We start from the raw sequence: 14,841 nt of genomic DNA, 5'->3' as shown, positions 1-14,841 counted from the left end.
AGCTGCTCAGAAGCTAGCCCTGTGAGCTAGAGGCTGTGAGCACATCGGCCACCTGAGATCATCCCGCAGGCCCTCTGCAAAACCAGGCCATTCCCGTGTGTGGCGGTTTTCATCTGATAGAGAACGGTGTCTGGGTGAAGCTGCTGGCTGGGGAGGTGAAGCCCATGCCAGCGAGCGGAAATGCTGCATGTAAGGTGCAGCGAGAAGTTAAGAGCTCAGCTGGTCGTTTCTTGCAGTTTATTCACCCATTGCCCTGAAGGAGAACTGAGCTTTTGAATGAGAAGACAGAAGGATACAAAATCAACAGGCAGGGCCGGCTCCGGGCACCAGCCCACCAAGCTTGTGCTTGGGGCGGCACCTGGAGGGGGGCGGCGCGGCACGGTGCTCCGGCTCTGGCCACCAGGGAGAGCGGAGCCGCAGCGGGCTCGCCACCCTCCCCCGGCGTTCCGTCCGCCGGGGAGAGCGGGGCCACGACTGGGCTTGCCACCCTCCCAACGGCGCTCCGGCCACCGGGGAGAGCGGAGCCGCAGCGGGCTCGCCGCCCTTCCCCGGCGCTCTGGCCGCCGGGGAGAGCGGAGCCCCGGCTGGGCTCTCCGCCCTCCTCCCGGCGCTCTGGCCACCGGGGAGAGTGGAGCCCTGGCCGGGCTCTCCGCCCTCCTCCCTGGGCTCCGGCCGCCAGCGGAGCTGCAGCGGGCTCACCGCCCTCCCCCCGGCGCTCTGGCCGGTCGAGGAGAGTGGCCCACGGCCGGGCTTGGCGCCCTCCCCTGCCGCGCTCCGGGTGGGTGGGGTGGGGCGACTGGAGGCTTTTTTGCCTGGGGCGGCAGAAAAGCTTAGAGCCGGCCCTGTCAACGGGGCACACATTAAATGGGTTAAAACCTGCCTAACCGCTAGGTCTCAAAATGTAACTGCAAATGGGGAATCAGTTTCAGCGGGTGTATTTCTAGTGGACTTCCACAGCGATCAGTTCTTGGCCCTATGCTACTTAACATTTTTATCAATGACCTGGAAGAAAAGATAAACTCACTACTGACAAGGTGTAGAGATGACAAACAGCTTGGGGGAGGGGTAAATAAGGAAGAGTGATCTGGATTGCTCGGTGAGCTGGGCGCAAGCAAACGATATGCCTTTCAGTACGGCCAAACACAGAATTAGATACCTAGGCCCAAAGAATGTAGCCTGCTTCCAGGATGGGGGACTCAAGCCTGGGAAGCAGTGACTCTGGAAAGGACTTGGGTAATCAGCGGATCACAGTGGCCGAAAGGGCTAATGCGATCCTTGATGCACAAAGAGGGAAATCTCAGCAGGAATAGGGAGGTGATATGACCTCAGTAGTGGCACTGGCGCAACCATTTTGGAAATACTGCGGCCAGTTCTGCATTCTGACAAATGGGAGAGGGTCAGGGAAGAGCCACGAGAATGATTAAAGGATTAGACAACCTGCCTTATAGCGATTGACACGTGGAGCTCAATCTATTTAGCTTGACAAAGAGAAAGTTGAGGGGTGACTTGACCCCGGCTGGTGAGTACCTACCTGGGGAACAGAAATGTGATGAAAGAACAATATCCAATGGCTGGAAGTTGAAGCAAAACAAATTCAGACGGGAAAGAAGGTGCACATTTTTCATCGTGATGGTAATTAACTTACCAAGGGATGTGGTGCATTCTCAATCGCTGGCCACTTGTAAAACTAGATCGGGAATGTAGGACTGGGGCAGGGAGTTGGGGTGCAAGAGGGGGTGCAGAGTGCGGGAGGGGGCTCGGCAGGGGGTTGGAGTGCAGGAGGGGTGCAGCAGGGGGCTCAGGGCAGGAGGCTAGGGGGCTCAGGGCAGGGGGTTGGGGTGCTGCTTGCAGGAGGAGTTCAGGGTGCGGGCTCTGGCCCGGCTGCTCCAGGATGGCCCTGCCTGTCCTGGCCCTGCACCACTCCTGAAAGTGGCCGGCATGTCCAGCAGTGGCTCCTTGGGGTGGGGTGGCGCAGGCGGCTCTGCCGTGTGCTGCCCTCATCTGTGGGTATCCCCCCCAAACCTTCCATTGGCTGCAGTTCCCTATTCTCGGCCAATGGGAGCTGCGGGGGGCGGCGCCTGCAGGCGAGGGCAGCGCATGGAGCCCTCTGCCCCTTCCTCCCCCAGGGGCCGCAGGGACATGGTGCCGGCCGCTTCTGGGAGTGGTGCAGGGCCAGGGCAGGCAGGGAGCCTGCCTTAGCCCCACTGCGCTACGGGACTGGCAATCCTGCAGGCTGGATTGAAAGCCGTGATGGGACGGATCCGGCCCGCGGGCCGTAATTTGCCCTCCTAGACTAGATGAACACAATGGTCTTTTGGCCTTGGAATCTATGAATCTATGAAAACGGAAAGGGTCAGAAATCTCTGGGGATGGATGGAGCTGAACTGTGGAGGCTGGTGGTTGACGATTTCGAAATGGATGTTCATTAGGAATTAACGTTAGCACGTAGTGGATTGGGACCGGATCCTGCTAACAGTTCAGCATGTAGAGAACTCGACTCATGAGGGTCCTCCCACTGACTCCAATGGGATTGCTCCTTGAGCTCCATCCATGGTAGCACAGACAGGGAGGTCTAGGGGTATGGCCAAGGAATGACATAAATGTCAAGATTTTCAGGCCTGAAGGGACCAGCGGATCGACCTCCTGCATATTACAGGCCAGAGAATTCCATACTGCGTCCAGCCCAGAACTTAGGAGCACGAGGTAGTGCAGCTGCAGGAGAGGCTTCGGTGAGATTACTCACATGAGTAAAGTTTCACACATGCCAGGGTCAGGCTGCTAGCGAGCATATTATGTTAGCTAATCCATAACTGTCCTGGGATCTCTTTATGTTACATGGCTCGCAGACTCTGCTAGCTAAGAGAATGAAACAAAGTTCTGCAACCCCCCCAGATAGCATCTAAACTAAACATTACACCTTCTCACCTGCTTTTGAACAGGAAATATTTTCAGCACCGAGGTGCGTGGCTTGGAGAGCAACACCAGGTATTACTTCAAGATGGGAGCAAAGACCATTGTAGGATCCGGGCCGTACTCGAACGTAAAGGACGTGCACACGCTTCGCGAGAAGCTGTCAGGTAGCCCGGTTTTTACTCTCCCAGGAAGCATGCCCTGGTTTCGAGGAGTCACTCCGAGCATTGAATCACGCTCCATAACTGCCCTTAGTTAGTAGTGTCGTTTAGTTTTGTGTTTAAGCGAATGCGTGAAACTGCCTGATCCCGCCGCGGGATGCACAGAACGTGAATGTGTTTAAACCAATGCAGGGGATCAAGCCAAATTCAGTGTGTGCGCAGCTCTTGCTGACGTCTGTGGCAGTTGCCGATCCGTATCTCGGGGCAAGAATTTGGCTCTCATTCCCCACCTTGCAGCGGTCGTATTAGTTCATGTAGTATTAAGGCAGCTGAATTGTAGACAGGTGCCAGGTTGCTTTTATCTGCTTCAACGGTCACTGCCAAGTACTTTTTATAATAGTGTGTTGTCTGCGTATCTCTGCGGGTGCGTGTGTTAGATATGGGCCCAACGTGGGGCCACTTCTCCCACTTCCCCTGGGCTTTAGGGAACACTAGCTCTGGACCAGTAATCGGGGCCATTTTATATCTACGCACCCGAAGTTGGTGCTTTTCTGAATGCCCCGGACGCTCTGCGTCCTCTTCCCGGTAGGGCTTGAGACGCTGACTCGACTCTGTCCTTCGCCTACTAGATGTTCTGGATGTCCACTCGGTCACCGGGATCATCGTGGGAGTCTGCTTAGGTCTCCTCTGCATACTCTTCTGTATGTGTGCCAGTTTCCGCAGCAGCAAGCAGAGGTATGCGTTGCATTATCCGGACAGCCAGGAGAACAAAGCTCTGATGGGGAGCAGCACAGAAAACCCTGTCAGAGTCTTTCCCACACTGAGCTGGGCTGTGTTGCAGAACAATGGAATTTAAGGCAGTTAAAGGTGCAGGCCCTAAGAATAATCCACAGCTTGCCATATAGAATTCCTTCTCTGTCACCTTGTTTTGAGGGGTGTGCCCGCCCAGGAGCGCTCTGTAATGAATGCAGGCGGGTTGGCTGGTTTGTATGCTGCTGTGGTAGCTTTTCTGTAATCTGCATTGTTAGAGTAATTGTTTTTGCACCAAAATAGAACGCTAATTGCCCTATCAAAGAACATTATCTTTTCTTCATCTCGGTGTATGCACAACACGGCTCCGATGCGTTTGGGTGCCGGGCTGATCGTTCTGAGCATGCTCTGAACAGTTTTGTGAGCTTCCAGCAGGGGAGACTGTTAGAGGATTCCCTTTCTTCCTGATGTAATGGAGTGGGTTGGCATGATCGGGGCCAGATCCTCATTCGGGGCATATTGGCCGAGTCCTGTTGATCTGACCTGGGTGTCAGAACCTGCCCTGTAAGTGCTTATAAAGGAAATAATTTGAAGCTCGACTTTTGACGTAAGCCGTAGTTTTAGAGAGAGGCATTGTGAGCGGGTGGATTGAGCACAGGGCTGGGACCTAGGAGCTCCCGAAGTCTCATCCAGGCTCTGCCACTAACCCACCCCCATCACGTAACCTCCCTCTGTCACCTGTAAAACGGGGATGATTAAACGCATCCGCGTCACGTGGGGTGTGATAAGCATGAGTGAGAGTAAATCCGTGCCCTTGTCTCTCGCTCCCGTTCTGGGGCACTAAGCACCAGCCGCTGTGATCTGCTGGGCAGGGGGCGGGTTGTAGAATCTGCACACTGTGCTTGTTACAGAGCACGGGCTCGGGGTGTATTGGCCATATGTGGCGAGCACAGGGGCCTTAACACCGATCCCTACGCCCAGCAGAGCAGTTCCAGTCCTGTTGATAACAGCCCAAGCAGAGAGGGGCAGTTTGGTCCAGCACCTGCCACTGTTCATGAGTTGGGAGCTGACACCCCTTGAGCTCCGATTGGCTGGGCAGGGGAGCGCAGGGCTGTTTGCCCTCCAAGGTGGAAACCTTTGTTTCTTTTCCCATCCCCTGCAGGGAGGCTCTACCAGGCCTGGATTCTCAAGCAGCCGGGAATCACAGCTCCTGTCACCGGGGCAGGCAGGGACCGCCCGGGCCCAGCGCCAAGTCTGATTCTCATGAGCTGGAGTCCCTCATGTCCCCGCTCTCTGAAGAGGTTCCCTTGCCCCTGATGGACATCACGGAGCTGACGGAAGTGCACAGCCTCATCCACACCAGCCTTCCGGATGACGGCATCCACGGGATAAGAAAGGTATTGCCGGTGCGAATGCTCACCACCCCCTTGCTCAGATAACCCTCTTAACCTGGAGCGGCACCAAGGAACCAAGCTATTGTGTGCAGAGTCTGGGTCTGATTTTCCCCTCTGGCTCTGGAAAGTGCTGGTCTGAATGGATCGTTCCACGGCCGGCATCATGCTAGCAAGGGGGGTTCCTGTATCAGCTGATGCTAAGTATCCCTCACTACAGAGTATTATCAAGTGTATTTTCCTCTGATATGGTTATCCTGAGCTATTTCCCCCCAACACGCTGGTTTTCATGTCCAGCCATGGTAAGAATTCCCCAGTTCCTGCAGCGAGTCCATGTCATCACCAGTGCCAGAGGAGGATATACCCTGGTGATGCTTTGGGGGTTCACCCAGACCAGTAAGGGGGGTGTCACCACCTCCCCTGTAGCCCTGGGTGCTTTTGTGCTGTTCAGCTTTGGCTCCGAGCCCTGCCACCAGCATCCTGCTCACGGCACCATGGCCTCACCCTGGCCTCCACCAGCCTGGTTCCTCCTTCCAGGGCGACACCAACAGCCCTTTCAGTCCTGAGTCCCCCCAAACCGTCTCCCCTGCAGCAACTCTTGCCTTCCAGGCTAATAGGACCCAGCTCTCAAAGGCTTGAAGGATGCTGTACCCCATCGTCCCTCTGTGATGGTTACCCCCAAGTCTTTCAGCAGGTCCTGATATCCTCAAAGTTAATCTTTGGTTTCAAAGCCAGGGGGCTCAGCTCTCTGTGTCCTCCAGGGAGCTGACACCATGCTAATTCTTGCAGTCTCCTGGGATTTTGCAATGCAAATGAATGGCCCATTGTTCTTGGCACACCTGGCTTGATTTGCCCTTGAGTCCAAGAGGTGCTGGCCATTCTCCTTTGTCTGGGGAAAAAAACACCCTTTTTTGCTTCCTTGGTTTGTTTACAGATTCCAAAAGAGAGAGTATCCATAATGTCACATACAGCGTTGTTACGTACATTTCATAATGATTGGAGCGGCCAACATGGTGTTAGTTTTCCATTGATATATTACAAGCCACCTTCTAAAGGCGAGAGTCTCAGAGCTGAGGGCTGGTCCCCACTTAGTCCGGACTTCGGACTAAGGTATGCAAATTCAGCTACGTTAATAACGTAGCTGAATTCAAAGTACCTTAGTCCGAACTTACCGCGGTCCAGACGCGGCCGGAAGTCTCCCCCCGTCGACGCCGCGTACTCCTCTCGGCGAGCTGGAGTACCGGCGCCGACTGTGAGCACTTCCGGGATCGATCCCAGAACATCGATGGCGTGCCGCCGGACCAGCCAGTAAGTGAAGACTAGGCCTGAGTCTGCTGAACTCCCGCGACGTTGACCCAGGGATGCTGCTGTAGCTTCAAGGCAGGAGTAGATTCCTGGACTGCAATGATCCCATTTTGGGGAAGGATGGAATAGTGGATGGATCTCCATAGTTACGGATTCATGACTTGTTGCTTCTGCCTCAGTCCAGCTCCACCTCATCTCCAGGGAGCACAGCTCTGTGCTGTAGAGTAGAGAGGTTCTGCTCCCAGCAGAACTGCATTGGTTCTGCTCCATCCAGGTCCTTCGTGCCCAAAATAGAGGCAGGGCAGGGTTTGTTACTGTGGCCTCTGTATTCAATACAAACGTCCTAGTGGCCTTCACTGCTGGAGAGACAAGGGAAAAGGTCTCACCCTCTACTTAGCACCAATATGAATCCATTAGGACCAAACCACGATCATCCTATAGAATTTAATAGGGGTGAGACGAAACAGAGTTCTGTAGAAAACGAATAGGGATTTTTAGAAATTAAACCTATAGCATTTAAAAGAGACTTAATATTCTTTCTTTAGCTTTTCTCGTCCTGTGGAATTCTATAGGAGGGATATAATTCTCCATTACATTCTATACGATGGTTAAAAAAATGCCTTATAGAAAGGTCTTCCTTATCTAATTTTGGACTTTCCCATAAGGATTCTGCTGAAAGCCAGACCTTACTGTAGTTGATGATCAGCCATGCAAATTCTGCAGAGTGATTCCCCTTCTTCAAAGGCGTGTAGACTTGCAGAGTTGTGCTGGGGGTTTTAGCTGCCTGGCATGTCTATGGGCCTGTGGCAATATCATTACAGATGCTGATGTTTGCTAAATCCCCTATGCTTTGGCTCCAGGCTTCCTCAAAGTGTGATGGTATTTTGGACCAGGGCTTGGGTTTGGACCAGTCCTTGTATTGATAGTCAGTAGAAAGACTCCCATTGGCTTCATCAGAATTTGAATCAGGTCCTGTGTTAGCTCCTTGAGCCCTGCGATAGAGCATGTGTGTCCGTCAAAAGGCCCCACAATAGCATGTTACGATTCTCCGAAGGAGAACTTCCTCCAGCCTTTCGGTAAGAAAGATGATGGTGGACTCTACCTTGTTGTCTGTCCGGTCATAACTCTGGTTCAGTTGCAAGCCTGGTGCAATTTAATGACCATGACCAAGAAACTGGACTTTCCAATTAAGACAAGTAACTGTACAAGGATCTTGTGGCAATCAGTAAGTCAAAAGAGAGACGCTTTAGCTCAAGCCAATGTTCTGGACATGACGCATGAATGATGAGGTGGAATTCTAGGGACTGTATTTTGCAGGAGTTGGGACTGGATGATTATAATGATCCATTCTGGCCTTTGAATCCATTGATCTATGAGAGAAGGTTGAAGTGGTTGTTGGTGAAGTGCGAAAGAGGACGACAATTTATCTTTGGACTGAAGCAATGAGATTCTCCATTTATTTGAAAACAGCCTGTCACAAAAGAGAGCATTGAAAGCAAAACCAGAATGCTGGATTGGAGGACTTATATTGAGAAATATCTGAGGCTTTTTATAGAGAAAAATGGTTTGTCCTGTCTGATATTGTGGATGCTGTCAGGTTCCAATCCCTTTATGAATCTTGCTAAACTCTGTGAGATCTTGTGGCCACGAATTCCATAGATTAACGATCGGGTTTCTACTGCAAATATTTGCGTTCAGAAATTTGACGTCTGCTTTCTACAAATACGCTCCGCAGTATTAACTTTAAAATGTGCCGTTTTTATAAACATCAAGTTCACTAGCATGTTCACAAAGAGCAAACATCAGGAAGGCGAACGCAGTTGAAGGGAGCTTGTGTTTTTATTTGTGGATCTATGTGTTCGGAGGTGTTCTCTGAGCTCTGTGTAATTCGCCTGACATTGCCTCGTCTTTCTCTTCTCCCTGCCCGCTTTTCTCTCTCAAGCTTGTCTGAAGCATTTCATTCCATTAGGGAACCTTTAATTGGCCTAATTTAGTTAATCTGTTTATGTCTTTCTTTGTAACCCGGGGAGAGTGTGTAAGGTAATTAGAAGGTTGAGTGAAACAGGCGCATTGTGAGCACACGGGATTTCATGTTTGCATCAATCATATGCTTGTATGTCACTGGTGTTAAGGTGTATTCATGATAGCAAACTTTAATCAAATCCAAGTGCAAAATAAGGGAGACGTGCGAGAGGCTGGCACTGCAGCCCGCCTTGGAGAGTTTGCCTCTTCGTTAGAGAACGCGGAGACTTATTCTTTTTGATACTCCTTGTCTGCCTTAACTGTCACAAGGGTCAGAGTGGTTCACCGTGGTTTCCCAGATGTTCCATCCGATCAAGACTAACAGGAAAAGATAGGAGAGCACGTGAGGTTTCCTGTGTAGCAATCACAGCTCCTTGCAGTGTTAGTATCTAAGGGTTGGGTTGCTTCCCCCCCCCCTTTTTTTTTTAACAGCCCTTTCCATTAAATGAAGAACACGTGTTTTTCTTTAAAGAGTTACTTAGCTCCTGATCTCTGATTTGGGGTCCTGGAGGTAAAACTCTCTGCCCAATCGACTCACTTTTCTCCTGCCTTTTGGGGATAATAAATCCAGATCTCTCTGTGGATACTGCCCAAGTGGGAATTTAATCCCTAGAAACGCAAGATCTGCTCCCCAAAGGAGCCCGAATGCCAATCACGGTCTGTTCAGGGTTTGTCTTCAGAGAGTTTAAGGCCTCAGAATCTCAGTATCCGAGTCCTGTCTTGGCGTTCGGCAGATGGATTATCAAAGATCAAAGGTTTGCGTGGTGTACAGTCTGGCCGTAATTTAATCTGCTGAGTGGGAGGCTGGTTAATGCTCCTACAGCCAGGGTTTCACTTTCAGTCCCAGTCTGCCATAGCTTCTGGCAGCTCCGCAGGACTTTGTTGCCTGCATTGTTGGACTGTCTGCCATGGAGATGTACATGTGTCTATTCAAGTGCTGTGCTGTCTTCTGCAGTACCTTGGATTTGCTCCTAGTCTTCAGAAATCCCGACTCCTCCATGAAATTATATTGGCGCTCCACTGGGCTTGGTGAGCAGGAGAAATGCAGCAGTGTTAAGTCTTGATAGGCCAGAAGAGTGACCACAAAGCTCAGACCGCCAGTAACTTCCTGGTTCTTGTACTCTGAGAAAGTCAGTAATAGATTTCTGGGGCATCTGTGTCACCACTGGACAGCAAGGCAGGTGCATTATCCTGAAGGATGCCAAGGAAAAGTGCCCGTGCTTGGAACGAAATCTGCCAGCCGATCGGATCGATTAAGCATCTGCATCCTCTGCAGAGCTCCTCTCGGGGCTTATCTCAGCTTGATCCAGCATGGGTGTGCAAGAGGGGAGAGTGCAAGGATTCTCCCGCGCACCCCACCCCAGGCCAGGGGCTGGACGCAATCAGCGTCCTGTCAACTCTGCAGGGCTGGCCCCTGATTCAGCAACGAGGCGTGTGCGGAAAGTCAAGCAGGTGCTTTACGTACTTTGCTGAATTGGGGCTCTACTTTCCCTCCGCCAGGTGGTGAGGTGGTAGTGCTGCTCCCCAGCTGCACACACCCACAGCACCGACCTCGCACAGGGCAGGGAAAAGGCTGATCCAGTAGCCATGCTCCCAGGTGTCGCAGCAGGCATTAAGCCTAGCCAAGCACAGAGCCCCTGCTGGCATGAGGTGTATCCCCACATCTCCAATGCCCAGCTGGGGCGGAGGAGACACAAACAAGCTCTAACAGAGGAAGGATTGCCCAGTGGTTAGGGCACTAGCCTGGGACATGGGAGTTCCGTGGTCTGCTACAGAGTGACCGTGGGCAAGTCACTTGAGTCTCACTGTGCCTCAGTTTCCTCATCTGCGGAATGGGAATATGAGCATTGCCTTGCCGCACAGGGGTGAGTAAAGACTGTGAGGGGCCCAGATGCTGTGGTGGTGGGGTCAGAGAAGAGGCGTCACCATTACAATGATCATTAACCTGTTCCAGGTTTAGGGTTTTTTTTTCATAAACGACGCTAGCCTCTTCCCTAGCTGAATTCTAACTCTGCCCCTTAGTATCATGTGGCGGCAACACCGCTAAGTAGCTACCACCCCCCGGTCCCCATGGGAATGACTTTAAGATCTGGTAAGGAGCACCATCAAATCCTAAAGAAATGGAATTTTTTGAATCCCTGCTTGTGTGTTGGAAGGTTTTCACTGGAAGAATCAGGGCATTATTTTGTTACAAAGAAATGGATACAAATGTAAGGATCCCTGTCTTCAAAAGGGCACATGTGATTTAGCCTGGCTGCATACATCTAGAGTATGGTCATCAGCGTCAATTGCACTAGGATCTTCAGTGCTGAATGCACAAAACCCTACCCATTCCTTTAGCAGGCAGCAAGTAGCAGGCTGTGGTAGTTGCTGGACATGGGCAGTAGAGGGAGACATCACGACATGGAGTGAGCTAGTGTCTTGTACAAACGCTTCCAAACCTAACCTGTGCGCTTACACTCAATTTGTGAGCACGCCCCAGGTGCTGTGTGCGTGCAGTCAGGAGCAGGCACATCTGGATACTGTAACTTAGACAATGGGGCCCAGAATTCCAGCAGATGTCGTTTTCTACTCTTTGGTCACTGGAAAGAGTCATGGCCTTATAGTTACAGCTCAGGGCGGTGCATCGGGAGATGAGGACTCTTGCAAGTTCTGACAGATGCTTTAAATGACCTTTGTCAAGTCACTTAACTTATCCTACCTTGGTGTCCTCATCCATAAAATGGTGACAATGCTACTTTCCTACAGTAATGGTCATTAAAACCGGGACATCTCTCCTTTGCAACTGTTAAATTTACCATGGCATTTTCCACCCTAAGGATACTGAGTCCTGTAAATACCAAAAGGGACTGTATAGCTTAATTCATTAAGGCTTGCACAGTGATTTGCAAGCCTCCAATAGACGGTGCTGTCAAACTGAGAAGCATTCTTCTTCTTTCTGGCTTTTCCTCATTTCTCTCTTTCTCTGAAATTTGTAGAGTGAAACAGACCATGACATAAAAATTCTTCAGGCATTAGCGTGGCACGGACGCTAAGCTGTAAATCCATCGGTACTCAGGTGAACAGCTGAATGAATGGGCGTGGCTGGCAGAAGCCTTGTAACCGCAGAGATGGAGATAGCATCCAAATTGTTGCAAGAGTGCTCTGTGTCTGTACATAATGTAAATAGGTAATGGATCAATAAGGGGCCAGGAGATGAGGCTCAAGAACACATCCCAGAATATATTGGCTGTTGTGTGCTGCAGATGGCATCCTCTGTGCAGCTCTTTGCATGAGATTCTCCCGTCGCAGGTAGCGTGAATACGTCGGCTAGGAGCCCCGGAGGTCGGAGTGGAGGGAAGTCTCGCGGTGAGTTTTGCTCTGCTGTGCCACAGACCGAGCTCTGCTGTGCTGAGGGGATTTTTGCTCTGAGCTGTGAATGAGGCTATGAAAACCCCTGGCGTGGAAAGCAGCCGAACAATAGGAAGGTGGAGGACTTAGACGAATGACCCCAGGGAAGCCCCACTCAGCAGAGGAGAGATCCAGTCTGGTTTGTATAGGAAATTGCACCATCGCCTGCAGTTTAGAGTTTGCTCGTCTTCTCCAAGCCTGCGTCTGAAGCCCAGGAGGTACCGCTAGCTCTGTGGGGTGACCTGATCTCTTTCCAGATGACAGGGACACTGTAGGCAATTCTCGTTCTCTTTAAATATTGCTTTTTCTAGTAGACATTGCGAGGCCACGGCACTGGTGGGAGGTGCCGAGTGCCGCCCCAGAGATGGACGTGGTATCCCACAGACCAGGACTAACGCTCATGATACCTCCCCACCCTCGGCTTCCCTGCCTTTCCCCACCACTGCACCTCCAGCCTGACCATTGACAGGGAGGAGGTCGTTCCATCTCCACCCCCTGCTCTGGCCTCTCTGCTAAGAGTGCCAACAAGGCTGCCAGATGGGCTGGTGGCTTTTGTGATGTGGGTGCCCGTCCCCCAGGAACTGGGCTGAGACCCACCGAGCCCATTGCACCAAACAGCCCTCAGGTGGTAGCAACGTGACTCGTAGCTGCTCTGGATTCAGGCTACTGACCCAGAGGCAAAAGGCTCTGTGCCCCATTATCCCTCCAACGTGCTATTCAGCCCGACTTACCAGTGTCTTCCTGCACCACAAAGGCCCTGTTCTGGGTCCAGCTGGATGCTGGTAATGCCCACCCCGAGGGAGCTGTCTGTTTCTCAGGCAGTAACTTGAAATTGAAGCCTTCCTGCCTTCTGAGCAGAAGGCTTTTGTATTCACTTGGGGCTCTGTGCAGGGATACTTCCTCCCTCATAGCAACATCTCAGAGCAGTGCAATTAAACTTTAGCTGGAAGGGCAAGCCTCTTCCTCCTCCTCCTCCTCCTCCTCCTCCAAGGCTGTAACCAGCCACTAGGGGATGTAAGAGCCCAACGCATGCTGCACTCTGCCCTTCCCCTCTCTTTCTCCTGCCTCCAGCGCAGGTCTGACCAAGGAGTGACAACCCAGGTCTGTGCATGGCAGGGCACATTCTCGCCTACTGCGTCATCCATCCATCCTGGCAGCTCTGGATCATTGTGCAACAGATGGGCTGCAAGATATTAAATTACAGCAATTGCCAGATGGGCATCACTTGGGGACAGAAATCTCCTGGCTCTCCAGGGAATGGGAGCAACATGGCATCAGCAGGCCAGACTTTCCTGCCATGTCTATGTGCTTTAAAGCAAGACCCGGTTGCGGGAAGCTGGATGTAGGGACAGGAGACTAGGGCAGTCTCCACGATCCAGTCGCTCCTTACCCTCGACGCTGTGAATGCCACCAGATAACTAGCAGGGATGTGAATTCCTGTCCTAGGAACTGAAATGAGAGAGTTCATTTCACTGAGCTGTCCTGGGTTTGCATTCAGAGCATTGAACTAGAGAAGAAAGGAAACATCATTCACCCCCTGAGCTATCCAGCCCGTCCTGGTTTTGACATTAACAGGAAGGGAGTGCGGCCTAATGGTTGGGGCAGAGGAGTGCCAGTAATAAGATCTAGTTCTTCTACGGGGCTTTTCCTCAGTAGATTTCAAGGAGCTCAACATCATTAGTGCCATTTTACAGATGGGGAAACTGAGGCCCAGAGCTGTGAGGTGACTTGGCCAAGATCACCCAACAGAGCAGTGGCAGAGCCAGGAATAAAACCCAGGTCGTCTTAGTGTCAATCCAATGCTCTACCCACTTGGCCACACAGACTCTGGAGTACTGATTCCAGCCGTGCCACTGATGCAAACACGTGACTTCACTTCTCTGTACCTCAATCCCCCATCTGTAAAATGAATACAATTAATAACAATTACCAGCCTCACAGGTGATCACGGAGTTTTCTTGATTTAGAATGCTGTGAGATCCCCAGCTGAAACATGCTCTATACTTGCAATCTGGGATTATTCTTGATCAGGATCTTTTGACAGCTCAAGGCTTAACAAATGTTGCCACTGCAATGACTTTTACACAGTCTGATGTAGTCCGGATGCCAAGAAATTGGCAGTAACAAGGCTACGTGACCTTTTAAAACTAGCAAATCGGCTCTTTGACTTTAATCGTTCAACCAGAAATCGGTTGTGTTGTGAACGCCTTGCGCTTGAAGTTACAGCTGTGTTCAGCAAGCTGCTCTCAGTGCTTGTAGGTTCTTTCTCCATTAATTCACGTTGGTTTAGCATTCAGTCATATGTAGGGCTTTCCCTTTTGATTTTTCATTATGATGATATTACCATAGCCCTGAGATGCCCCAACTGAGACTGGAGCGTCTGCTGCTCTAGGTTCCATATCAACACACAGTTAGAGAGAGTCCCTGCTCCAAAGAGCTTACAGTTTAAGATAGGGAGAAAGAAAGTATTATTATATAGGGGTATGTGTGTATGTATATATATATGTGTGTATATAGATTATCTATATCTATCTATCTATCTATCTATATAGGGAGACAGAAAGTATTAATATAATACTTGTATCATACCCATGCTGCAGATGAGGAAACGGAGGCACAGAGACACTATGTACAGGAAGCCTCGAGCAGAGCCAAGGTACTCCAGCCCAGTACCTTAACCACCAGGCCATCCTTTCTCCTTGCTTATAAATAAACATTTGAACCGCGCAGCTGTAATGAGAGCTGGTTGCCACTGCAGGTGAGCTGTCAGCAGAGGCCAGTTGGTGGCGCTCCTGCGTCGTGCTGGCAGCTGCTTCAGCCAGAGGAGGGTCATGCCCGTTTTGTGATCGTTTTTTGTCTGTCCTGCAGTGTGTCTTCTTCAAATGCTGGTTTCCAATTGTCATCGGGGGAAT

At 51.2% G+C, this 14,841-nt stretch overlaps 1 protein-coding gene across 3 annotated transcripts in view; it reads left to right on the top strand.

The window, feature by feature from the left end:
* Positions 1–14,841, top strand: part of IGDCC4 (immunoglobulin superfamily DCC subclass member 4) — a 166,138-nt gene that overhangs the window by 137,543 nt on the left and 13,754 nt on the right. For all 3 annotated transcript variants that reach the window (XM_034783590.1, XM_034783592.1, XM_034783591.1), the window contains 3 exons: positions 2,940–3,077; positions 3,701–3,806; positions 4,984–5,218. In XM_034783590.1, the coding sequence (XP_034639481.1) occupies positions 2,940–3,077; positions 3,701–3,806; positions 4,984–5,218 (479 nt within the window). The remainder of the gene's footprint in view (positions 1–2,939; positions 3,078–3,700; positions 3,807–4,983; positions 5,219–14,841) is intronic.

This window comes from Trachemys scripta, chromosome 10, assembly GCF_013100865.1.
Source record: "Trachemys scripta elegans isolate TJP31775 chromosome 10, CAS_Tse_1.0, whole genome shotgun sequence".
Classification (NCBI taxonomy): domain Eukaryota; kingdom Metazoa; phylum Chordata; order Testudines; family Emydidae; genus Trachemys; species Trachemys scripta.
Note: the sequence above shows the minus strand (reverse complement) of the source record. Positions and strands in the feature narration are given on the sequence as shown.